At 42.2% G+C, this 25,136-nt stretch overlaps 1 protein-coding gene across 1 annotated transcript in view; it reads left to right on the top strand.

Annotated features, from left to right (window-relative positions):
• The first annotated feature begins 11,631 nt into the window (after window positions 1-11,631).
• IQGAP1 (IQ motif containing GTPase activating protein 1) overlaps window positions 11,632-25,136 on the top strand; it is a 113,568-nt gene continuing 100,063 nt past the window's right edge. The window contains exons 1-2 of the mRNA XM_020994730.2: window positions 11,632-11,802; window positions 13,513-13,612. Of these exons, the coding sequence (XP_020850389.1) occupies window positions 11,748-11,802; window positions 13,513-13,612 (155 nt within the window). The 5' untranslated portion in view covers window positions 11,632-11,747. The remainder of the gene's footprint in view (window positions 11,803-13,512; window positions 13,613-25,136) is intronic.

The raw sequence follows: 25,136 nt of genomic DNA, 5'->3' as shown, positions 1-25,136 counted from the left end.
ATATACATACTAATGGACAAGTGCTATCCAACTGCATATCACAGTCTGGACAATAAGACCTACCTAGCATGGTTGTTCTGAAGATCAAATGAGATAATATTTGTAAAAAACATTTAGTACAGTGCCTGGCACACAGTAGGTGCTATTCCATTCCATTCCGTCTGTTCGTTTTTTTTCTGTATGGATAGTTAGGGGAAACTCTTGAGTCGTTCTGGATCTCATTTAGGGAGCTTTGCAGTTATCTGGGGCTTGATGCAATTAGTATAATGTCATCTGTAAACAGAAACATCTGAAGGACTTAAGTAGAAGAAATCCCTCTCCCATTGGGATTTTGCTGGATAGCCTCTGTGGCGATGGCAAATGTATGTCTCCCTGTTTTATGTTTTGTCCAATGTTTCCAATTAGAAACTTGTCAATAAAAGTGACTTCCCTTATTTTTTCTGCTACATGACCATAACATGTGTTTGTTGTTGGAGAGCCTTCAATATAGCATTTTGCTCTGTGGACTCAAATGCTTTTTTTTACAGTCAAACGGGCCAACAAGACTTTGTATTTTCTGTGCTTTTTGGCCAGTTTTATGACCTTGCTCTGCTATAGAATAGTAGTAGTTTTCAGTGAAAGCCTATTTTCTTCTCATATTTTCACTCAGTATACTCTCTAAATGTATATAGATTATTCTTGTAAGTACCTGAGAAAGATAGGAAAGCAGGCATAATTTGACAGTTACAAATGCTTTCTCAATCATTTTAGAAAATAGTACTAACATTTGTGATTTCCCCCCTCCCCCAAGACTTTAGTTTCCCTCTATCAACAATCTCAAGAATCCAAAACTCATTGCCCTCAAAAAGATGTCACTTCCGGCATAGACCTCTTCTCTTCTTGAGAAAAGTATTCAGGATATATAGATGGTGGTAGGGATCACCGCTCACAGGTGCCATAAGTATAACAGGGTTACTGTGGTCAGGTAACCCCATGTGCAGTGATGAATAAGGAAGAAGGGAAAAAGAGAAGAGAGAAATTCAAGAGTGTACACCTTAAGACTTATCAGATGAAAACCACTCCTGTTTTTCTAATGCCCAGCTTTCTGGGTCACAACAGAACTAGCCTAGGGGAAGATGATTCACTTCAGATTATTAATGGCTCTCACTTCTTTGGGCCCAGGGTCATAGATAGCACCATCAGTTAACAACAGTTTGGGCTTTCCAGGGAGAGTCCATTGCTTAGCTGGCTCTCCCTGGCCTGGTGTTTGCCTCCACAATGGGTACTAGATAAATACCTCTTTATTCTACAATGCCTTGGCTCCCAATTTCTATCATCTACCCAACAATACATAAATTAAGATTAGCAACTGCTAATATAGTTCATGTATCACCAAACAGTGGCAAAGGGATAGACAAAAGATTGCAGTGGGGCCTATTGTGGCCATATGTTGAGTAGACAGGAACCAGGGCTTTCCTGCATTAACTCATTCCACCCAGAGAGAAGAAGAGAAGCATAAATTCTGGAGGAGTGTTGCAATTAAGGGTGGCTGCCTTCTTTATGGCTCAGAGCTGTGGGAAGAGAAATTTGTCTTTAGGGCAGTACCCAACATGCTTTGCTATATTCAGCAGCCACAGTCATTCTTGCCTCATCTCAACTATGCTGTTAACTGGGTTGGTTGCCACTGGGCTAGCAATATCTACTTCTTTTAGAGTCTTTGAAGGAGAGAGGACACAAGAGCAAATCCCGTGTTGAGTGTTTAACTCTGAGAAAGTCCACTGGGTCTCAAGATGGAGGTGACTTAACTTTCTGCCTCTGGGTCACGGCTTTCTTCTCTCTCTCTCTCTCTCTCTCTCTGGATTTATGAACAATCCCAGAAAGCTTCACATAGTTAATGAATTTAGTGGCCAACAGAATCCTGAAAAAGTGGCTAAGGGTTACATCCTTAGAAGATTTCTGTGTAGTCTACAGGCCTTTAATGCCTCTCTCTCTCTCTCTCTCTCTCTCTCTCTCTCTCTCTCTCTCTCTCTCTCTCTCTCTCTCTCTCTCTCTCTCTCCCTCTCTCCCTCTCTCTCTTTCTCCCTCTTTTTCTGGAGAAGGAGGAGAGAGAGGGAAGAAAGAAGAAAAGAGAGCAGGGACAAAGAGATGAGAGAGAGAAAAGAGAAAGGGAGAGACAGGGAGAAAATAAGGAGAGAGAGAGACAATAAGAAAGAGAAGGGGAGATAGAGTGAGGGAGAAAGAGAGAAAGCTAAAAGGAGAGGGAGGGGGAGGAGGAAGTTGGGGGATGGAGGAGGGAGAAAGATATGTGGGCAAAAAACTAGTGCTGTCCTCAAACCTTTCCTCAAAATTTTCATGGATCTGGGATCTCATCTGTGTGAGTGCTCCTTTAAACAGTGTAGATCACTGATCATACAATCCTCATCCTGGGTAACCCTTATCTGTTTCCTCCAGTAAACCGTCCACATCCTGGGATTATTCCTTTAAATCTGTTGACACTGTGTTGATAGTAAGACAGCATGCAGGTTGTACCTTGGCTATCATTCTCATGACGTCAACCAACTTATCTCATGTTTCTCATAATGTGTGACCCACAGAATTGGTCCATTGTGTGTGTATGTAGACGTCTTTTACATACATAATGTGTGTGTGTGTGTGTGTGTGTGTTGGTCAGATAGGTACAGAACTGAATAGGAGGAAGATAGTAGGCTGGATTGTATTTGGAAATACCCATTGCCTTTAATGACCACAAGCTTCAGAGGTTTCTCTTTATAACTGTAATATTCTTCCAGAGATTCAGTATAATTGCAAGTCATGAAATAGGTATTTCTAAATAATTAAAATTGGAGGTTACAACATATGGACAATTAAGATTTGTGTAGAAGTAGTTTGACTCGACACTGATCCATTAATGATGTCTGAGTGTCCAGAATGAAAAAAAAATATTCCATTCTGGGTGCCACATTCTGGGATAGACAATGCCATTGCCTTTTCCTGGAGGGAATTTCTTCCCTTGTCACCCTCTCCACTTGCAGCCAGCCTTTCTCTTATGTTCCTCAACTTAATGGGCCTGGAAGGGACACTAGAATACTCTGTTTCTCAATGGCACTTCTGCCATAGCCAAACAAGCCAGCTTAGCTGAAGCAGTAAAGTGCCCTAAAAGAGAGACAGGAAAGGGCATATGCCAAGTGGGTCAAGCCACTACCATCATGTCAAATGCCACCTTTCCTTGGATCATTGTGGAGCTAGCCCAGCATACAAAGCTGAAGAACTTTGGGAACTGCAGTATCTCTCAGTCCATCCATCTTAATTCCAGCCTGGTCCCTAAAGCCATCATTAAGGGGAGCAAACCTTTTGCAGAGGAGGCTTACTATCCTTGCCAGCAATAATAACTGCTGACTAATTGCAACCAATAAGTAGGTAATCTCCAAAGCCTCAGAAATAACAGTACCATTCAGACTATCAATCCTGCTAGCAACCCAGTCCCTGTAGCAAATTATCCAAGGGAGCAAACCTGGTGGAGATACAACTTGTCAATTCTTTCTTCAGGTGCTGCAGCCCTGCCTCTTTAGTAGCCACAGCTGCTAAAGTACAGGAAAAGAAAATTCTCTCACCAGAGTTCTTGGCTCTGTCAAATTGTGCAATGTCAAAAAATGTGCAATTTAATCAATGGAAATAACAAGAAAGAAGATGCAGTCCCATCTGTTTTGCTACTGTACAATGAGCCTTTCTATCTTGCTTGCAGCTGAAACCTCCTGTATGTGTCTTATCCCTCTGTTAGGATGTGTGATCCCAGAGGGCAGGTGCTGTCTTGTTTTTCTACTTGAATCTCCAGAGCTTAGCACAATGCTTTACATATAGCAAGTCAAAGCTTGATAAACGCTTGTTCATTCATTCATTCATTCATTCATTCATTCATTCATTCATTCATTTGTTCATTCCTCTGATGTCATCACTCAGCAATTTCTCTTCCTATGAGGTTTCCTTCATCTATCCATATCACCCTGTTCAATCTTCACTGTGATCATCTACCAGGTTATCACCCTTTGCTCAAATACCCAGTCTTCCTCTCTTCTCCTCTTACCCCAACTCTTGTTCTATCCTTTGTGACTTTGACATATATGTCTCTTCATCAACCTCTTCATCTTCAGTGACCTCTATCTCCACTCTGCCTAACCTACTCACACCTTTTACCTCACTAGAATAGCTAACATTCATATAGGATTTAAAGTTTGCAAAGTACTTTATATATGTTATCTCACCAACACTCCACACTTGGTGATCAGTCTCCTGTCCTTCCGTTTCTACCTTTGTCTCACTCCTAAAGCTATTTGTCTTTACCAACAACGTCCAGCCCTTCCATCTGTCCCTGTTCTTCCATTTCATCAGCCCCTGCCTGTGGTCTCACTTTCCTCCCTTCGCAGTCTTGACTCTAGGCTCTAGCTAAATTAACCTATTTGCTGTACTCTGAACTCAGGGTTTCATCTTCCACCTTTGTACAGCCTTTCCCCTCTGCTTGTAATGCACTCTCTCCTTACCTCTATCTCTTAGAATACTAGATTCTTTAGCATATAAAGTTCTTGAAGATAGAGACTTTCATACTTGACTTTGTATCCTCAATAACTACCATAGTGTCTTGCTCATAGTAGGTGCTTACAAGTCTTTGTCCAATGGACAGAGCTTGACCTTGCTTAACATCTTCTTTGATCTCTGATCAGATCTTAGCACGAAACTTCTTTGCTCAGGAAGATTCTTTTCTAGGGCCCCAGTGATTGCTCTAAATCACCAGCACACATGATCTCCTTCCCTTATTGTGTTTCACTGTCAGGAAACAAATTGTTTCCACCATAGCTGGCAGAACCCTGTGCACCACCATAAATCTTCAAACTTCTGTAGAACTAACAGTGCTCTGGGGAACACTTGTAGACTTGAAGGAAGTCTATGAGTAGCTCCGGAAGCAGGGTGGAGTTGGCAGCTCTATGTTCTCATGGTGCTACAAATTCCTCAGTTCCTTTTGCCAGATGATCAGAAGGTTTTTCCATGGATTCTCACTTGTTTTAAAATTTTTTAGTCTAGACTTGAGATTTCATCAACTCCACATGTAGGGATTCTCTTCACTGATACATCAGCAATTCCTCTGTAACTTATAGTTTGGGTGAGCTGCTTCAGGGCTGAGAGTTTGAGGCATTTGGCCCAAGGTCACTACACTGCTTCTCTTTTGGCCAAACAGGGCTTTTTTTTTTTTTAAATTGGAGGCAATCAGGGTTAAGTGACTTGTCCAGGATCATACAGCAATAAAGTGTCAGGTTGGATTTGAACTCAGATCCTCCTGACTTCAGAGCTGGTGCTCTACCCTGTGTGCTACCTAGTTGCCCCCAAAGAGGAATTCTTAGTGGATCTCAGCTGAAATTATTTCCCACAGCTCTGGCAAGTACAGTCTTTGTTATGTTCCACTTGGTGGGACAGGCTACCACCTGGGCTACACTTACTCTATGGGAGAAAACCCCTTATGGCACAGTGTGAAGGGGTTTCTTTTTGACACTGCTCCCCCCCTTTCAGTCTGAAGTGGCCACCCTCTTGATTTGCTAGCTTCAATATGGCAAGGAACCATGGTGAATAGCTAGCTATGTCCAGGCCCTGAGTCATAACTTGACATGGATTACCCCAGCCCTGGTTGATCAGTTTTTTAAGGCATTATCTGCAATTATCTGCAATAGATTGGCCTGAATGGAAGTAACCACCAAGCTGCCTCCTTTCATCTAGCAAAATGACTAAATTGAGTCCCACTTAATGGTTGCCACTACTTTCAGCGTAGGCCTCTCCACCTGTCAGTAGTAGTTCAGCTTGTGGTAGAGTGTATTCTATATTTGACCACTAAATGGTGCCATTAGCCACTAACCTGATCCCATTCAATTGGAAGGGTTAGAAGTTGGATAAGTTCCATATTCATCCATAGCTCTTCACTCTGTTGAGAGGAACTGCCAAACTCTCTATGGTTTGCAAAGATTGAATGAGCTTCTATTCTCCAGCTCTGCTTTCTTTGAGTAGCCATACCAACTCACACTAGTCTAGAAGACGTGGGTAATATGGATTTATCCAATGAAATCAGCTCATAGCTCCCATCCTACTGGCAAAGCCATGCCTCTTCCTTGAACTTGCTATATTTTACTGAAACCTAGTAATGTTTTCTTGGCAAAATGAAGTTACCTCACCCCAGGAATGGATGAAACAGACTTGGATACTACCTGTAATGTTCTGTTCTTCATATAGGAAGATATGCAAATAATAATATTATAAGGAATAAAAAAACATATAGTAAAACATCTATCATTGGACAACATGCTCTCAACATCTTTGAGACCCAGGCAACTCAACTCAGTACACAGGTCATTCTGAACTTAGAAGTTCTAAGTAAGGCACAATTTACTCTGTATGGTTCCCCACAGCTGTGCATCCTATGAGTGGGCAAAAGAGTATAGGAAACACAATAAAGTCTCTAACATCCTTCTGGTAGGACTAGTCTTTTGATGAAGACTCAAGAACCCTGGACCTGAGATTAGACTCCTTGTAGCATGGGACATGCACTTGAGATGTGGTTCTAAAGTTCCTGATGTTTCCTTTTTTCTCTCCATCATCCTCTTGCCAATAGGACCCTTTAAATATTTCTTGCTGCTTCTAGTTCATTGCTTACAAATAACGGTTGTCAGCAATGGCAGGCCAAATTTAGTGAGAACTTGTGTCTTCTTCTCTCGCCATTTTGCTTCCTCTGTCCCCCAACTATTTCTGACTTTGAGCCTTTTAGTTCAAATTTCAGGGAGTGGCCAAGTGTTATATCCTCTCTGCTTCCTTCAGTTGGTAGCCAAACGACATCTCCCTTCTCTTTCTTTGACTCTGAATTTACAAAGGAGGGGGGCGTTTGAGGAGTGAGGGTTCAGGGGGCTCTGGGTAGAGCTCACTCCTTAGCATTCAGATGCTGAAGACCACAGAGGTCCAAGTCCTTCCACTGATCAACACAAACGCCATTGTAGATATGGGGGGAGAGGCTCACTGTAGCACATCCTACCTAATCATTCCCATACTAATCAATCCTCATATTCTGTCCCATGGCCTATATGTTCTGGACCTTTAGAATTAACCTACTAAGCTTCTGGGTATTGTGAGTCCCAAATTTGGTGAATATAGAGGACTGGCTAAACTTTGTGGAGTTAATTCTCAATGAGAACAAATGTCTCTATGATCCTGCAACGACCTGGTGGTAGTTAGAACAACTATTGGGTGGCTACTTTAGCCTGTATCTGTGACCCAGGAGACCAAGCCTCTTTGTGTTTGAGTAGGGAAGCACTGCAAAAATGCTTCGCCACTCCTTTTTCTTTCCAGTGGTTCTGAGAAGTGGGGGCATTGCACCCACCCACTGATGATTATTGCCTAACTGCCTAACACAGACTCTAATATTTTATTCAATGGCAGCAAGGTGGCACCATTGTGCATAACTGCATAGAGTACTGGGCCTGGAGTTAGGAAGACTCATCTTCCTGAGTTCAAATCTGGCATCAGACACTTACTAGCTGTGTCGCCTGGGCAAGTCACTTAACCCTGTTTGCCTCAGTTCCTTATTTGTAAAATGAACTGGAGAAGGAAATGACAAACCACTCCAGTATATTTGCCAAGAAAACCCCAAATGGGAATATGCCCAAAGAGCCATAAAATTGTTCATACCCTTTGATCCAGCAATACTACTTCTAGGTCTGAATCCCAAAGAGATTTTAAAAAAGGGAAAAAGACCTATTTGTACAAAAATATTTATAGCAGCTCTTTCTGTGGTGGCAAAGAATTGGAAACTGAGGGGATGCCCATCAATTGGGGAATGGCTGAACAAGTTGTGATGTATGAATGTAATGGAATACTATTGTGCTATAAGAAATGATAAGCAGGCCACTTTCAGAAAAACCTGGACTTACATGAACTGATGCAAAGTGAAGTGAGCAGAACCAGGAGATCATTGTACACAGTAACAGCAATATTGTATGATGGTCCACTGTGAATGACTTAGCTCTTCTCAGCAATACAATGATCCAAGATAATTCCAAAGGACTCATGATGAAAATTGCTATCCACATCCCAGAGAAAGAACTGATGGAGTCTGAATGTAGATCGAAGCATATTATTTTTCACCTTTATTATTATTTTTTTGGGTATTTTTTTCTTTTTGTCTGCATTTTCTTTTGCAACATAGCTAATATGGAAATATGTTTTACATGATTATATATGTATAACTTATCTCACATTGTTACTGCCTCAAGGAGGGGGGAGGTGAGGGAAGGAGGGAGAAAATTCAGAACTCAAAATTTAAAAAAATGAATGCTAAGAATTGTCTTTACATGTAGTTGGGAAAAAATGTTATTAAATCCCTCCTCCCCCCAAAAAGAAAAAGAAACCCTCAAATGGAGTCACAAAGAGTTATACACAGCTGAAATGTCTGAACAGCAACCAATTCAATCCAGGCACTCACGATATGCCTGGATTCCCCCTTGCACTCATTATGTGTTCCATAGTCATTGCAATTGGTGACTACCTGGTAACTACCAAGTCAGAGGCTGCCAAAGACAATCTGTGAAGTATTTTATGAGCAGACAAAGCTGTCTGTAAGTGGGATGTCAGCTGCTGCCTTGCCCCTGGGAACACTCAGAGGGATCAGGTCTGATTATATGTCTGCCACCTCTGTGCCAGAGCTCACACAAATATGTATTACTTGGCTTTCATTTTTAAAAATATTCTGAACACCAAGTGAAATGGGCATTTCCATACACATAAACACAACAGAACAGAATAAGAAGATGGTACATGGAACTGAAGACCTTTATTTTGTGTAGCTTCCTTTTCTTTGAAAGCAACTAGGTGGTGAAATGTATAGAGCTCGGGCCCTGGAATCAGGAGGACCTGAGTTCAAATCTGGCCTCAGATACTTAACACTTACTAGCTGTGTGACCCAAGTCACTTAATCCTGACTGCCTCACCAAAAAGAAAAAAAAAAGTATATAATAAATTTAACCTTTAGCTGTCCTGTCCTGTGGCTGTTTCTGGCCTTCATTCTGTTCTCTTTTCTGTATTTTTTTAAAAAAAGTTGCCTCCACAATTCTCTTTTCTTTTCCCTACCCTTTCTCTATGCATCTTTCCCCTCCCACCCCTACTCCTCCCAATGGAGGAAAAAAAAAAGAAAAACATACAGCTCTTGTTATAAATATCCATAATCAAGCAGAACAGATTCTGTGTCTTACTTTTCAAATGCATGCAGATAATATTGTGATTAAAAATACAAATTTATTTAAAAGTGTTACTGAATACACAATCATTTTTATCAAGTATTTTCTCTACCAATTCATACTGATAGTTCAACAACTATAAGGGAGGAGGCATGTGCAGTTCAGGTCATTTTTTGATGTTAAAAAGGACCTAAACTAAACATTTACTAGCACACTCCCCCGGGGGTGCTGGTAAATGTTTTATCAACTGTCTCCCCAAAGTAAAAAAGGTACTCCGGAAACACTTTTAAGTCTAATTGACATGAAGACTTCTTTCATTACTTTCTTCAGTCTAGACAATTCACAAAACAATGAAATAGGCCTTGATTTGCAGCTGGTGCTGGTCTCTGATGTGTAAATACTTACAATAAACATTTATGGGTCCAGAAAGGCCTGTGATCATAAGGACCATCTGACTGTAATACCTGTCAGGTTCTTTCCTGCTCTGAATCCTATAATTCAGCGTTTTAAATCTGTGTGTGTGTGTGTGTGTGTGTGTGTGTGTGTGTGTGTGTGTGTGTGTGAAGGATCTCTTTACAATCTGGTAAAACTTATATAGACCCCTTCTCAGAATAATAGATAATTGAAGGAAATATTAAATTTTAGTGGTGAGTGAAAATAAAGATGTAGTTTTCCTCCCATCCAAGTTTACAGATCCCCCTGAAATCTATCCGTGGGGGCCAGGTTAAGAGCCTTTGTTATCCTATGACCTATAATATAATCTTATATATTATGACACACACACACATATATATAATATATAATATTATATATGATTACATATAATATTACATATATAATCTTATATATTATGACACTAAAGTTCAGCTATTTAGTCATGACCCCATTTGGCATTTTCTTGGCAAAGAAAACTGTAATGGTTTGCCATTTCCTTCTCCAACTCATTTTACAGATAAGAAAACTGAGGCAAATGGGTTTAAATGAATTACCCAGGGCCACACAGCCTGTAAATGTCTGAAGTCAGATTTGAATTCAGGAAGATGAGTCTTTTTGAGTCCAGGCCCAGCAGGCTATCCACTGGGCCACCTAGCCCATCATATATAATATTATAGTATAGTCCTATAATCCTGATACCTTTAGAGGGGGGTGATGAGTTTTGTCGTTGGATGATAATAATAGCTGGCATTTATATAGTGTTGAAGCTCTACACAAGTGTTTTTATAAAGCAAAGTGCTTTACGTAGACAGGGTGTCCCAAAAGTTTTAGTGTTTCAGCAGTCACTTAACTTAAAGCTGCCCTAAGACTTCTGGGACACCCTGTATTATCTCGTTTGATGACTGACCCAGAGCTAGAAGGGACCTTACACAGTCATACAGCCAATCATCCCATTTTAAAAGGAGAGGAAATCCTGCTAAGTGGGGCAGTGACTATAGCGCTGGATCCCTGACATCAAGTCTGGAAGAAGACCTAAGTTCGAATCCTGACTCCGACCCTTATTATCCCGGAGCCCCTGGACAAGTCTCTTAACCTCTCTGAGACTCAGTTGCCTTCTCTGTCAAAATGGGGACGATAACGATAATGTTGTGAGGTTCAAATAGGCTAAGGCGTGTAAAGAGTTATTGCACTGTGTGATGATAAGGAGGGTGTGGATGAGGATGGTGACGAGGGGTAGTGCGAATGGTGACGCGATGGGGCGCTGCAGGTGCAGGTGCAGGCTTTCTCCCCGCCCCCACGGCCCCGGTGGAGTGGGACTTGGCAGTTCTGCCTCCGGAGGGCCACCGGTCTTGCACGAAGCCCCCACGACCTCCGCGGAAGGGAGCACCGGGGGTGGGAAGGTGGTAAATGTTTAACACCTGGCTCTCCCCGAAAAAGTAGGAGGGTACGCTTTTAAGTTTCTTCTGCATTACGGAAAGCTCAAAGGAGGTAATATTTGTGGAGTGCACGGGCGCTTAATAAGCGCCGGCACCCTCCCCCATTAGTAGCATTTTCTCCATCACCAGCGAAAAACAAGATGTCAAGTCCCGATCGGTGGATCTGCCGAGCCCGCCAATTTCCGAGGGGATCTCATTTTAAATTTAACCACGGGCTCCCCGGAGCGCCCCACCCCCAACCCCAGTGGGCGCAGGCGCAGGCGCAGGTCGCGGAAGGCCGGGGCGCACCCGGGACATCGCGGAGTGAGGAAGACAGGGCAAAGACAGCGAGCACACGTAGCCCGCGGAGCGCGCGGACGGAGCCGAGCAAGTTTGGGATGGCTCAGCCGCCGTAGGCGGCGCCGCCCTGGCCTTGGCCGCCCTCCTGCCCCTGGAGGGCGAGGGAGGGGAGGAGTGGGCGGGGCCGGGCCGCGCGGGCCCCGCCTCCTTCCCCTCAGGGCGGTGGGGTCGGGGCGGGGCCGCGGGCGCGGGCACGGTCACACCCAGCGCGCCTCCGCCGCTGTCGCTGCCCCTGCCGCGCCCGGGAAGCGCTACGCCGCCCGCGGAGAGGCTTCGCCCGGAAAATCTCGCTCCTGCAGCCATGTCCACCGCGGACGAAGTCGACGGGCTGGGGGTGGTCCGCCCGCACTATGGCTGTGAGTCCGGGGTCGGGCTGGGTTGGGAGGGCGAGCCGGGTGCGGCCCGGCCCCTTCGCGCCCTGGCCGGCCCAAGGCGAAGGTGGCTCGGCTCCTGCTGGGGCCGCGCCGCTCCGACCCGGAAGGGCAGGGCCGGTCCGGAGTGCGGGCCCGGTCCCGGCCCCCTCCCCGATTACGCCTCTGGGCCGAGGCCCCACCCCGGGAGGGGCCCGTGCTGACACTTCCGTGTGTCAGATGGAGCCAGGCTGGCCGGGCTGGGGGGGGGGTGTGGAGGGCTTCCAGCCCCCCCGAGAGGGCCAAGCTTGACTAGGTCTCTGCCTCGCCCGCCCATCCTCCGGCGGAGGAAACTGAGACCCGCGAGGCCGAAAGCGGCTTGGCCAAGGTCACCCAAATTCTCGGGGGCTCAGATGCCCTCCGCGCCAGGCTCGGCTGCTTTGCGTGGCTTTGGAAGACCTTCCTTGGGACCCTGGAAAGCCCCCAGGGACTGGGGGACTGACTGACGGAGGCAGAGCTTGGTTTCTTCTCGATGCAGCCTGAGAACAAGGGTCTCTGGACTTCTTTTTAAAACCGTCGCTAAATGTTTCAATCAGTTTATTAACTTTGTGATCTCGTGTATTCTGTCCATTTAAAAACCACTTTTGGAGAAGGGTGGCCATAGGTCTCCTCAGACGGCCTCAGGAGCCCCTAACACCAAAAAGAGAAAGAATTGCCCCATGAGGAGGGATGAGAACTGATGGAAGGCACATTTTGGGGAGCTGAAAAGAGCCCTGGACCCCTGCACTTTAGAGACGCGGGCATCTTGGTGTGGTGAAAAGACTCGGGGACTAGTGCAACCAGGAGACCCAAGGTTCTGGCTGTGAAATGAGAGAATTGGAGCAGATGATCTCTCGATCACATGAGTTGTCTGTATTCTGTGATTCTAGGTCTTTAGGAAAAATAAAATGTTACTGATTTCTCTTTATTTCAATCATATTTGCCGGTGTGTCCCAGCTTTCCCTCAGAGTGTCGTCACTTCAGTCAAAGAATAACAAAGCTAGGGAAAAAACAGTTTACCAAACTAGCCAATGTAGTAAGAGAGTTTTAAGTTACGTGCAGTGTGCTGCACCATAGTTTTCCATTTTCTGCAAAGGGAGGAGGTTGGGAGGTGCCTTCTCAAAGCTCTCTTACATCCAAGCTTGATTCTGAAATGTACTGAGCATAGTTTTCTTTTTACCAGGATCTTGAAAGTAATAAAGTGGAAGGGAAGGAACTTGCTTCCTTATTCAATCTGTCAAGTAATTCTGCTTTCCTAGGGTTTTGGACGTTATTATATTTGTTCTGCAGGGGAAGAGGGAGACCCAACCTAGTTCCCCTTTTTTTTTTTGAAAGAGGCTATGCCTTTTGAAGATGTAGGGGTTTTAGTTTCAAGTTATGCACTGGAAATAGGGTTCTCATATATTAGGCTGCTGTGGATAAAAGTTCATCAACACCAGTAAAATGCCGAGTCAGATATATGCCTATGTTACCATATTTTGACAAAAATGATAAAAATAATATAGGTGAGGCCCAATGTTCTTACATGAATAAGGGCATTATATTATACCTGGCAGTACTTGATGCCAAGGGGAGTGGGAAGTTACTGAGCTGAAGCAGGGCCCACTAATCTGGCTTCTTACATCTCTTATGAAAGCTACAGATTTACATATTTATATAATTTTTCTTATTTTGTAGCTGTCTTGGATAATGAAAGGCTCACTGCAGAGGAGATGGATGAGAGGAGACGTCAGAATGTGGCTTATGAGTACCTTTGTCACCTAGAGGAAGCAAAGAGGTAAGGAAAAGGTGGTTGGTAACAAATTGGGACAAGGAACTTGGTTTGTTGTGAACTTCTCTTTGGGATGTGTACCTGTGGGTGAATGAGCTTAGGGTTAGTTTGAAGGAACCTCACAGATCAATTTAGTTCAGGCTCCCACCTCTCGAAGGACCTCTCTCTAACTAGTTGGGGGGAGAATTAGGACTAGATTCCAAGTTTCTTCCCTCTGAGATCTGTTAACCATACTTTATTCCCTTTAGAACATTTTCTTTTCTAATCAGGTCTTAGGTTTTGGACTTCTAGCATAAGAGGTGGCCCTTTTTCTTTCTTTCTTTCTTTTTTTTTTTTTTAAGTTTTCAACATTCACTTTTATAAGATTTTGGGTTCCAAATTGTTTCCCTCCCCTCTCCTCTCCCTAAGACAGCAAGCAATCTGATATAGGTTATACATGTACAATCATATTAAACATATTTCTACATTAGTCATTTTGTGAAAGAAGAATCAGAACAAAAGGGAAAAACCACAAGAAAGAAAAAAAAACAAAAAAGAGTGAAAATAATATGCTTCGATCTGCATTTAGACTCTATAGTTCTTCCATCATGAGTCTTTTGGGATTGTCTTGGATCATTGTATTGCTGAGAAGAGCTAAGTCAGTCATAGTTGATCATTGAACAGTGTTCTGTGTACAATGTTCCCCTGGTTCTGCCCCCTTCACTCAGCATCAGTTCATGTAAGTCTTTCCAGGTTTTTCTGCAATCGACCTGCTCAGCATTTCTTACTTTGTATTTATGTATAACATGTATATCCTTTATATTCACGTATAACAACTCATTCGGCCATTCCCAAATTGATATGCGTGCCTCTGATTTCCAATTCTTTGCTGAGGGCCACCTTTTCCTATGAAGTCTTTCTTGTACATGGTTCTTCAGGGGTTTACTCTTTTCAAATTGAGCTACTTGGAAAAATATTTCCTACTGCTTACCTGTAAGTGTTCATCTGATTCTGGAAGCTATCATTGCTTATGAACAAATTCGGTTTTGTGCATAAATCCATCCATTCACTAAGGCTGTATTAAGTGCCTAATGTTTGCAGGGCACAGGAGATACAAAGACAGATTGTGATTCTTTCAGACTTATAAAAGTGGGGAAGGACAGCCACACAAATAATTGTTGTAAGGGAAAGTGAGGCAATTCACAGTGCTATAAGAACTTTGAGGAGGACGAAATCAACTTTACTTCTGTGGGTTTGGGGTTGGTGAGGGAAAGCTTCATGGGGGAGGCAGCAGCTGGATTGGGCGCTGAAGAGAAGAATTTCAGAATGTGGAAGTGGGCTAGGGAGTCTGTTTGGTGCATAGTGGAAGCGTGAGCAAAGGTATGAAAACTGGAGGTGGCAAGAGAAGAATGGGGACTAGTCTGGTTGGGATGAGGAGAGAGGCTGGAAGAGCAGGTGGAGCTCAGATTGTGAAAGTACTTGATCAGGATTGTACGCTTCGTTTTGTAAGCAAGGGAAAACTATTTAAGGGTATTGAGGGGGCAGCGAGGTGGTGCAGTGGTTAGAGCACCAGCCCTGGATTCAGGAGGACCTGAGTTCAAATCTGGCCTCAGACGCATAACACTTACTAGCTGTGTGACCCTGGGCAAGTCGCTTAACCCCATTGCCTAACCAAAAAAAAAAAAAGGGTATTGAGTAGAGGAGTAATGTTAGCAGAGCTGGGCTTTCCCAACTAGAGTGATCTCCTCACTGTTGTATACTTGGGAGGGAAATCCAGGTAGACCCACTAGCCAGCACCAGGTCAGAGTTTTTCTCATTCTGACTCGGTGGTCCAGACGCTGCCCAGAACTAGCAACTGCTTTGTGAGACACTGAGTTTAGCAATGCTGAGAAGAGCACATCTTTCTAGGACTGATTCTTGGAGGGCCTGTGGTCTCCAAGTGTCCTGTCTTCTTGAATGAGTCTGTAGTAACATCTGGAAATCTTCAGTGGGAGTTTATAAGACAGCTTAGAGTGGTGATCATTCAAGCCAGGCTCCATGAACATAATAGAGTTAAGTTACTTAAAGATTGAAGTCTGTGATATCATGAAGGTATGGGTAAGATAAACTGACCTGTTCCGCCATTTCTGTGCTATCAGAAGTGGTGAGTGTCCCATAACATTAGAAGATGCTTCTTTACACAGTGGGGAGTAAGTGACACAAGTATAGACTTACAAAGGTGAAAGAGACCTTTGAGGTAATCTGACCCACAATCTCTGATTTGATATATGAGGAAATTGGGGGCTAGAGAGATGAAGTACTTGCGCAAGAAAACTCTTAAGTTAGTGACCCAGTTGGGACTGGAATGCAGGCTGAAAACACAGCCAGGCCCAGAAGTATTTCAATAAGTTCATCTATTCAGGGCAGTTAAGAAGCTTGGGAGCAACCTTCTAATCTCTTAGGCTGGTGTCACTGAGAGAGACTACCATCTTCTCCCATAAAAACAAATCTTGGTGCCCTGGCTGGTCAAAGCTAGTATAGATTGCTCTCACCTGCAAATGGATGTGTCGTTAAAAGCTTCAAGCTCATTTTCTGTAGAAACAATGTTTTTAATAAGAGTTGTTAAAAGTTATGTCATTCTTTATGGTTATAAGGTATTTTATAGTTATCCTAATTGATTCTTATAATAGCTACGTGAGGGAGGCTGAACACGTACCATTATTCCCATTTTACAGATGAAGAAGTTGAAGCTTTAAGGAGTTCTATGACCTACCCAAGGTCTCATAGCTGAGAACCAGTCTTTGGACCCCAGGTGGTTAGGTTCCCAGGCTAGTTCACAAAAGCCTGTTTAATTCAGTATAGCCGAAATATTTTTTCAGTGGACAGTTGTAAAAATTTTTATTTGTTGCAGTTTGTTGGGTATTTAAAGGTGTGTACAGGTTGACTCTGAGAGTTTGCTGTCATAGGAACATAAAATCATAAGATATAGGGGTGGGAGGTACCTTGGAGATCATGTAGTCTAACACCTTTATTTTACAAGTGGGGAAACTGAGGCCTAGTGAGGTAAAGTGACTCGTTAAAGTGTCTCACCCACACTCTTTTTTTTTTCTTTTAACTATTTTTTTTTTTTTGGTGTGTGAGGCAATTGGGGTTAAGTGACTTGCCCAGAGTCACACAGCTAATGAGTGCTATGTGTCTGAGGCTAGACTTGAACTCAGGTCCTCCTGACTCCGGGGCTGGTGCTCTATCCATTGCGCCATCTAACTACCCCCCTCCCCCACACTCTTAATACAAGGGTTCAAAAGAAGACTTTTTAACTCCACATTCATTGCCCTCAAATTTAATTTAAAATTTATGACTTTTTTTCATGAGAAGGCTTATGTGAACTGATGCAGAGTGAGTAAACAGAATTAGGGAAACAATATCTCCAGTACAGGAAGAACCAAAACAAATAAAACTGAATTCTTGTATTTATAATGACCAGACAGAAGAGAAAATGCCCTTCTTTTTTTCTTTTCCTTCCTCCCTCCCTTCTGTGCTTCTTTCCTTCCTTCCTTTTTTTCTTTCCAGATATGGTAGACGATGAGGGTGGCACAGTACTTTGCTGTCAGACTCTGTTAATGTGTTGTTTAGTTTTGCTGTATTATTTTTTCTCTTTCCTGTTCTTTGTTACAAGAGATACCTCACTTTTTTTTGGGGGGGGGTGAGGCAGTCGAGGTTAAGTGACTTGCCTAAGGTCACGCAGCTAGTAAGTGTTAAGTGTCTGAGGCCGGATTTGAACTCAGGTCCTCCTAACTCCAAGGGAGGAGCTCTGTCCACCTAGCTGCCCTGATTCCTCGCTTTTTAGGGATGGGGAAAGGGATATTTTCTGAAATGAAAATGTTATAAAGACAAATGCAATCAATACAAATTAAAAATTTTAAAATTATTATTTTCTTTCCTATAATGGAGGCATATTGCTACACCTTTCTTATGCTTAGCAGCAGTGGTCATTTATTTTGTAAATGGGACAAAGAGGGAGAGATTTTTCCCGGGGTAACTGAGGAAGAGAGAAGGAAGAAGGGAGTTGGGGGTGTATGGGGTGTGTGTGTATGTAAGCGAGAAAGAGAAAAAGACACATGAGCCTGTAACTCACTACTTACACCCTTGTTAAAGACAGAGGAAAAGGCTGTGTGCTTCAGCTACTTGAGGGAGAAGGAAGGAGATGTTGGGTCATATAGTTCCCATATGTTAGTCATGAAGTGACACACACAACTCAGGGCAGCTTGAGGACTCTGGAGTAGCATTGAAGTGGGTGAGAGTGGAGAGGTGGGCTGTATTGAATAGGCTTTTGGATATATGGGATGTTAACATACCATATATAATGTGCCTGCAGTAGGTTTGACCTAGAATTATATGATGTTTCCAGTGCACTGATTAGGCACAGACGCTTGACTAGGAATTGGATTTGTATTTCTTTGAAAATGTGCACTGTTGACCCTTTCTTCTCTGGCATGCTGTGATTCTTTGAGATAAGGATACCCATGTGTTTATCGGAGCTGTTGTTGAGAGTACTTCAGTTTTCCCTGGTAGAATTTTATCGTCTTCTGTGTTTGATTGCTGCTCGTGTTTCCTGGGTACTGGTACACTGTACTGTTTGGTGATGTACTCAGAGGCTGACCTCTGACAAATTCCTGGGTGTTGCAGGTTGAGGCTGCTTCCTGAACTCCCTGACAGGAAGTGTTTGTGCCAGATAGAGCTGGTAGGCAAAGTGAGACGGTCTGGAGGTGACTCATATGATGGGTAGTGTTGGTTTGCTTTGAGTCTTTGTTGCTTAGAAACTATATCTGTAGCTCATTTGCAGGATTGTGCCCCTTGGAGGAGGGCAGCATAAAGCTTTTAGCTGGCCAGATCAGGTCCCTTCACTGTGGCTTCTGCTTTGTAAAAGCCCCTCTATTAGGGTTAATCTGTGGTTTTGCAGGATGCAAATTAAGGAAACTTAAAAAAACTTAAATGAAGAATTTGGTTAGTGGTTTGTTTTGAAGAAGAAAAGTTAATTTTCTTAATTTTACAGCTTACTGTACTTTTATTAATACCGAAAGCTGGTGGTAATTTGCCTTGTGCTATTTGACAGTAGCCTAATTACTAATGTACTTGTACATTTTATCTCTGATTTATATAACCAAGAAGCAAAAAGTAATTACCAATTTGTGCAACTATAGAATATTCGTGTTTGTATTTTGCTGTCAGAGCCAGCAAATTGCTGTATGGTTTTGTTGATTTTGTCTACAAGGCTATACTGTTGAAATAAAAAAGTGAGAATTTTAGAGTTTTGTGTTAAAAAGCCTTTTTAACACAGGCTGCTCAACCTTCCTATGAAGAGCTGATTAATTTCTTCTAGGTTAAACACTTTCTAGTTTGATGATAACCGAAACTTTTATAGCTGTTAGAAGTTTTCAATGTGCTTTTTCTATACAAGGTGTCATTTGAGACTATACCAGCTCTGTGGGGGAGGCCTGCATTTATTCCCTCTGTTTCACAGAGGAGGAAATAGCTGTTCAATAACTGAGTGACTGGCACAGATGTTGACTTACAAGGCTTGTTTTGTCAAAGGTGGGATTGGGAGTTAGGCCTTCCTGACTCCCAGCTGGGTCCTCAAGCCACTTTATTGTACTGTTTATGAGTTCTAAAATGGCATTGCTGGGGAGCTGGCTTTGAAGGAATGATGAGTCCTATCCTCTTCTATTTAACTAGCCTTATTTTATCTACTCATCAAAGCTCCACCAATTCTATCACGTCTTTGAGCCTTTCCCCAGCAAACCCTACACACAAGGATGTCATCTTTCTCCTCATTCCTTTTGTACTCATCCATACCGTATGATCCCACGTCTTAAAGTTGGAATGGATCTTAAAAGTTGACTTCATGGCCTAATCTCCACTTTAGTGTGAGGCACCTGAGGCCTAGAGATGCCAGGTGTTCTGCTGGAGTTCATACAGCTACAGTTTTTAGTGGTGGAGAGAGTATTGAAATGCTGAGTTCTTGTTTGTTTCCACCACATTGTGCCTTCAATAGTTTTTCCCCCTACTCGTTTTGTGCTTGTTTTTTTCTCTAATTTGTCACAAAGGGAGTTTGGTCTCCCCAGATAAATTGTAAGCTTCTTGTGGACACTGATCGTGTTTTCCTATTTTATGCACTAAAGTGCCTGACAGTACTGATCATAAACAAAGCATAAAGGTATTCAATTAAAACTTAATAAATTGTTCAGGTTTATAGCATGCTTTTATAGTACTTTCTGGTTGACTGGGAAAAGACTGGGAAGTGGTGGCTATAGGGACCCTAGTACGAGGACAGCTTGTCTTTGAATGAGTGTTGGAAAGAACTTTAGAGGTCATCTTGTCTCTGAACAAGAATCCTCTCTTAGGTCATAACCACCAAGTGGTTATCTATCATTTTCTTGAAAACCTCCTTTGGAGGGGACCTAATATATCCTAAGGACCTAATATTTCCCTTAATATTTCCCTAATTTCCCTTTCCTGGTCTAATGACCAGGAGATTTTTCCTCCTATCAAGCTCATATTGACCTCTTTGCTACTTCTACCATTGTTCCTCTGATGCCAGTCAGAACCTTTCTAAACCCATTTTGCCATGAATGCAGTTCAGATTCTTGAGGACAGCTGTCATGTATTCCCTGAATCTTCTCATTTCCAGTTCCCAAACTGGTTCTGAGATGTTTGAAGGGTTAACTTCCTTTCTAACCTCACTTCTCCTGTTCAATAAGTATCTCTCTGAAAGTAGCTGTAGTGGTTGCTTTTTTCTGTGGCAGGTAAGAGGGGCCCCTAATTGCTTTCCATCAGAATAGTCTGGGTTTTTTTGTTTTTTCGTTTTTGGCTCCGCTTCCTTCTCTAGCAGAAAGATGCTTCCCCAGCTTCTTGTTCTTTAACTGGTGACCTCATACAGACGGGAGTGGCAATTTGGATGGGAAACTGTTCGATCATGTGGCAAAGAACTATATTTTGGGGGCTGTGGGTGGAGGAAAAGTCTTGTCTAAAGGCCTCTATTTCTTCTTTACTCTGAATACCTTCCTGTTGAGTCACTGGAAAGAGTAACTAAAAGCAGGAGTGATGGAGAGAGGCAGTTGCCAACCAAGGGTTTGGCTCTTGTCTGTGGCAGATGTGTTTGGGTCTTGAGAAAGTTCTAGTCTTTTCATAAGCATCATGGAGCTTGATGCAGAGGAAGTTGATACTGTTGTGATATGTAATTGTTCTTAAGGTAGGGAGAGTCGTCAGTAATTCTATTAGAGGTCATTAATTTTGTTGATGTAAAAGGCCTGTTACCAAATTCTATATGGGAAACAACTGAGCAATGAAAGAAGGGCATGGGGGAAAATTAGAGAAGAAAGATGGGAAATAGAAAAAACACATGGCATGTTAACTTGAAAGATGGAAAAGTAGTGTTAGAATCTGAGTCCACATATTAAATTGATCAATAAATGGAGCTATTACACACACAAACATAAAGGACTGGAAGGACTCTTGAAATAGACTCTGTAAGCCATTGTGTGGTGGCTGTGAGGAAAACATTTTATAAATCTTAATGTATTATTGCCTTCATTTGAATAATTATAATTGTCTCAAAAATGAGAATGGCTCTCCTGAAGTTTTCTTGGTTTTTAGGTATCACGGAGGGATTTTTTGGTCTCTTGTTTCTGCCTTGTAGCAGAAGGTGAGCTGAGCTCTGAGGTGGAAGCCCTGGGTTTGAATCCTGCTTCTAAAATTACACAGGCAAGCCTCTTCATCCCTTTGAATCTGAGTTTCCTCTCTGTAAAATGAGAATTATGGTATTTACACTTCCTCTTAAGCTCATTGTGAGCAAAGTGTTTTGTAAACTTTAAAGTGCTCTATGAAAATTATTGGTTCTCTGGGCTGAGCTTGGAGAATTTCTTGCAGAAAAAGGTGGCAGTCACTTTTGAAATTGTTTTAGAAATGTATGGCTTAACTATTCCTTAGTGACATCAATTGGAGTTTGCCAGACCCTTCTTCTTTTTTTTAATGTTTTGCAGTATGCTTTAATATGACATTGAATTTAACATTGTCAACAACCTCATGAGGTAGGCATTGTAGATCTTTTTTTTTTGTAAATAATATTTTTCCAATTACACGTAAAGATAGGTTTCAACAATCTTTTTTTAAAATAAGATTTTGAGTTTCAAATATTTTCTTCCTCCACTTCTCTATTTGCCCTGCCCCAAGAAGGCAAGCAGTCATTTAAACGTTTCCACATTAGTCATGTTGTGAAAAAAGAAACAGAATGACAGGGAGAAGCCACAAAAAAGGTGAAAATCGTCTGCTTCGATCTGCATTCAGCCTCCATAGTTCTTTCTCTGGAGGTGGGTAGCATTTTCTGTCATGAGTGTTTTGGAGTTCTCTTAGATCATTCTATTGCTGAGAAGAGCTAAATCAATCATAGTTGATCATTGCACAATGTTGCTGTTACTGTGTACAGTGTTCTCCTGGTTCTGCTCACTTCACTTAGCATTGGCTCATGTAAATCTTTACAGATTTTTCTAAAATCGACCTGCTTATCATTTCTTAAAGGACAATAGTATGCCATTCCATTTGTATGCCATAACTTGTTCAGCCATTCACCAATTGATGGGCACCCCCTCAGTTTCCGATTCTTTGCCACCACAAAAAGACCTGCTATAAATATTTTTTGTACAAATATGTCCTTTTCTATTTTTCATGATCACTTTGGGATACAGACCTAGTAGTGGTATTGTTGGATCAAAGGGAATGCACAGTTTGATTGCCCTTCAGGCATAGTTACAAATTGCTCTCCAGAATGGTTGGATCAGTTCACAACTCTACCAACAATGCATTAGTGGCCCGATTTTTCCACATCTTCTGCAGCATTTATTATTTTCCTTTTCTGTCATATTAGCCAATCTGAGAGGTGTGAGGTGGTATCTCAGAGTTGTTTTAATTTGCATTTTTCTAATCAGTAGTGATTTAGAGCACTTTTTCATGTGACTATAGATAGCTTTAATTTCTTCATCTGAAAACTGCCTGTTCATATCCTTTGACCATTTATCAGTTGGGGAATGTCCTGTATCCTTACAGATTTGACTCAGTTCTCTCTCTGTATATTTGAGAAATGATTGCCAGGCCCTTCTTAACCTATTCAAGGATGATATGAAATAAGAGGTTCATAATATTTGGCGTAGTTGGTATTGAGGAAGCAGCTGTGTTTATACTGAACAGATTTTGGCTGCTTTCTTGGGAGGCATGCTCTAAGGAGAGTGATAGTTACTGCTTGTCTTAAAGGAGAGTCAGGGTTTGAAGTCTGAAAACCTTGTAGCTTGCTGTATAACAGAGTAATGGATTTGGGGGGCATTTGCTTTTTTCCTTGAGGGTGAGGAGTGGGCTGTTTGGGCAAATTTGGATGAAGAACAAATACTTTCACACTCCTTATTTATCCACTTTGTTGATTATCTGTAGCCTCTAACTCTCCCACAACTCAGGTTCCAGGCTAATTTACCTTGTCCTGTAGGAAGTTGGTTATAGACTGCTTAAGTTGTAAAGGAATTCTGAAGCAAAACATAAACAATTTTGAATAATCTTTTGTTCTTGCATTACTCAGTGTCTTCACTCCTTTAGTGTAGATAATTGAGAGTTGATTTTGAATGTTGATCATTCGTTGTTTTTTCTGGCCTTTCTTGACGGTGAAGTTTAGTCATGCTTCTTTTGCAAAAGTGCATTATTGCATAATTTTTTTTTTGACGATGCCTTTGCTAGTTTGCCTATTGCCTCCTGTGAGAGATTTGATAATGAAGAAATAATTGTTGAGCATCTACTAATGCTCATCATTATGTTAGGGCTGTGAGCAGTAGAGTAGTATCTGAGATGTGTTTTTTGTTTCCAAAGTTTGCAGTATTTTTGAGGAGGCAAGCCTTGGAAGAAGTAGGAGGAGAACAAGAAATGAGATAATCAGGTGCTGAATTGTGCAATAAACATAATAAATTCACTACTAGTTTAGAGGAGAGAAAAATCAAGGTGTGATAGGGTAGTTGATGAGGGGAGCAGCATTAGCAATAACATAGAGATGGTAATGAATGTGGACTGTGTCTGGTATGAGAGACTTGTTAAGAGGAAAAAGAGCCGACGATCTAGGACTGCCTTGGAGGGTGGCCACGTTTAGGAGGAGGAGGCAGAGGAGGAGCCAGCAAAACAGGCAGAAGAAGTAATAGAAGTAGGAAGAAAACATGGTTAGTGCAGTGTGTGGAGGAGTGCTTCTGGAAGGAAGAGGTCAAGTGTGAGATGCCACTGAGATATCCAGGAAGATCAGAACTGATAAAAGATTATGATATTTGATTAAAAGGAAGTCATTTAGTAACTGAGAAGACAGCTGCTTCAGTAGATGGAAGCCAGGGTGGAGGAGTTGAAGTAGGGATGAAGTAGAGTAGGGCAGTGAAGGCTTTTGTTAGAGTAATTTCTCACTGAAGATAAGGAGAGAAATAAGTGGTAATTAGAGAAGCAGTAAAGCCAAGCATTTTTAAGGTAGAAGAGACTTAAGTGTATTTAAATATAGAAGGGAAGGAGCCATTAGAGATAGAAGAGATTAGAGGGAAGGGAGGTCTTGGTGATAGAAGATATGAAGAGTTCCAGATTTTGGATAAATATTTATGGAACATCTACCTTGGAGGTAATGAGATACATTGATGAACAAGACGCAGATCCTGTAGTCCAGAGGCTTTTATTCAGAGGCAGATTTAAAGTGTGCACACAGAAGTGTTGTGAAGGAGAAAGTGATGATTGTGATAGGAAGGCTACAGAGTTTGCTTTTGAGTAGGCTAAGGTTGGAGGGGTGGGAAATGATTTTGACAGGCAGCGAGTCGTCAGGAGTGTGAGAGAAGCTGGTATAGAGGACAGTATGTATGAGCAAAAGTATTAACACAGTGATGCAAACCTTAAATAGCTTTATAAGTGCTGTCATCACCATCAGTATTATCATCATCATCATCATCTGTTTGGCCCGCTTGGCTGGAACATAGGGTGTGTGAAGGGAAGTAATGGGAGATAAGATCTTCCAGATAAGGTAGGATGGGCCTGCTGGTGAATGTTAGGCTAACAAATTTAGAATTATTTTTGTAGGTAGTGGAGAACCTTGGAGAGCTTTTGAAGAAAGAGGTGCTATAATCAGTGTTTATTTTATTTAGTTAGATTTCTCTGGTAAAGTGTAGGATGGTTTGTAGGGAGGAGAAACTTGAGGCAGGAAGACCAGTTAGGAGGAAATTCAGATGAGCAAATGAGGGCCTGAATTAATGTAGTGGCAGTGGTAATGAAAAGAAGGGGACAGATGCCAGACAGAGACACAGTGACCAGTGATGCAGAAATATCAAAAGGAAAAGGCCATTGGATTTGTCTTGGGAGTTTCAGTCAAGGTGATGAAGTGAGAAATGTGGAAGGTAGATTTGGCAATGTTAAAGGAAGGGGAAACTAACATGACACAGAAGGAAGTTTTGTTTGTGGCATCTCTTCATTTGCTCTGCAAAAGTTTATTCAAGTGCACTGGGGAGATAGAGGCAAAGTGGTA

Source organism: Phascolarctos cinereus, unplaced genomic scaffold, assembly GCF_003287225.1.
Source record: "Phascolarctos cinereus isolate Bilbo 61053 unplaced genomic scaffold, phaCin_HiC Scaffold_3;HRSCAF=262, whole genome shotgun sequence".
Taxonomy (NCBI): domain Eukaryota; kingdom Metazoa; phylum Chordata; class Mammalia; order Diprotodontia; family Phascolarctidae; genus Phascolarctos; species Phascolarctos cinereus.
This window is presented reverse-complemented; position numbering and strand designations above follow the sequence as displayed.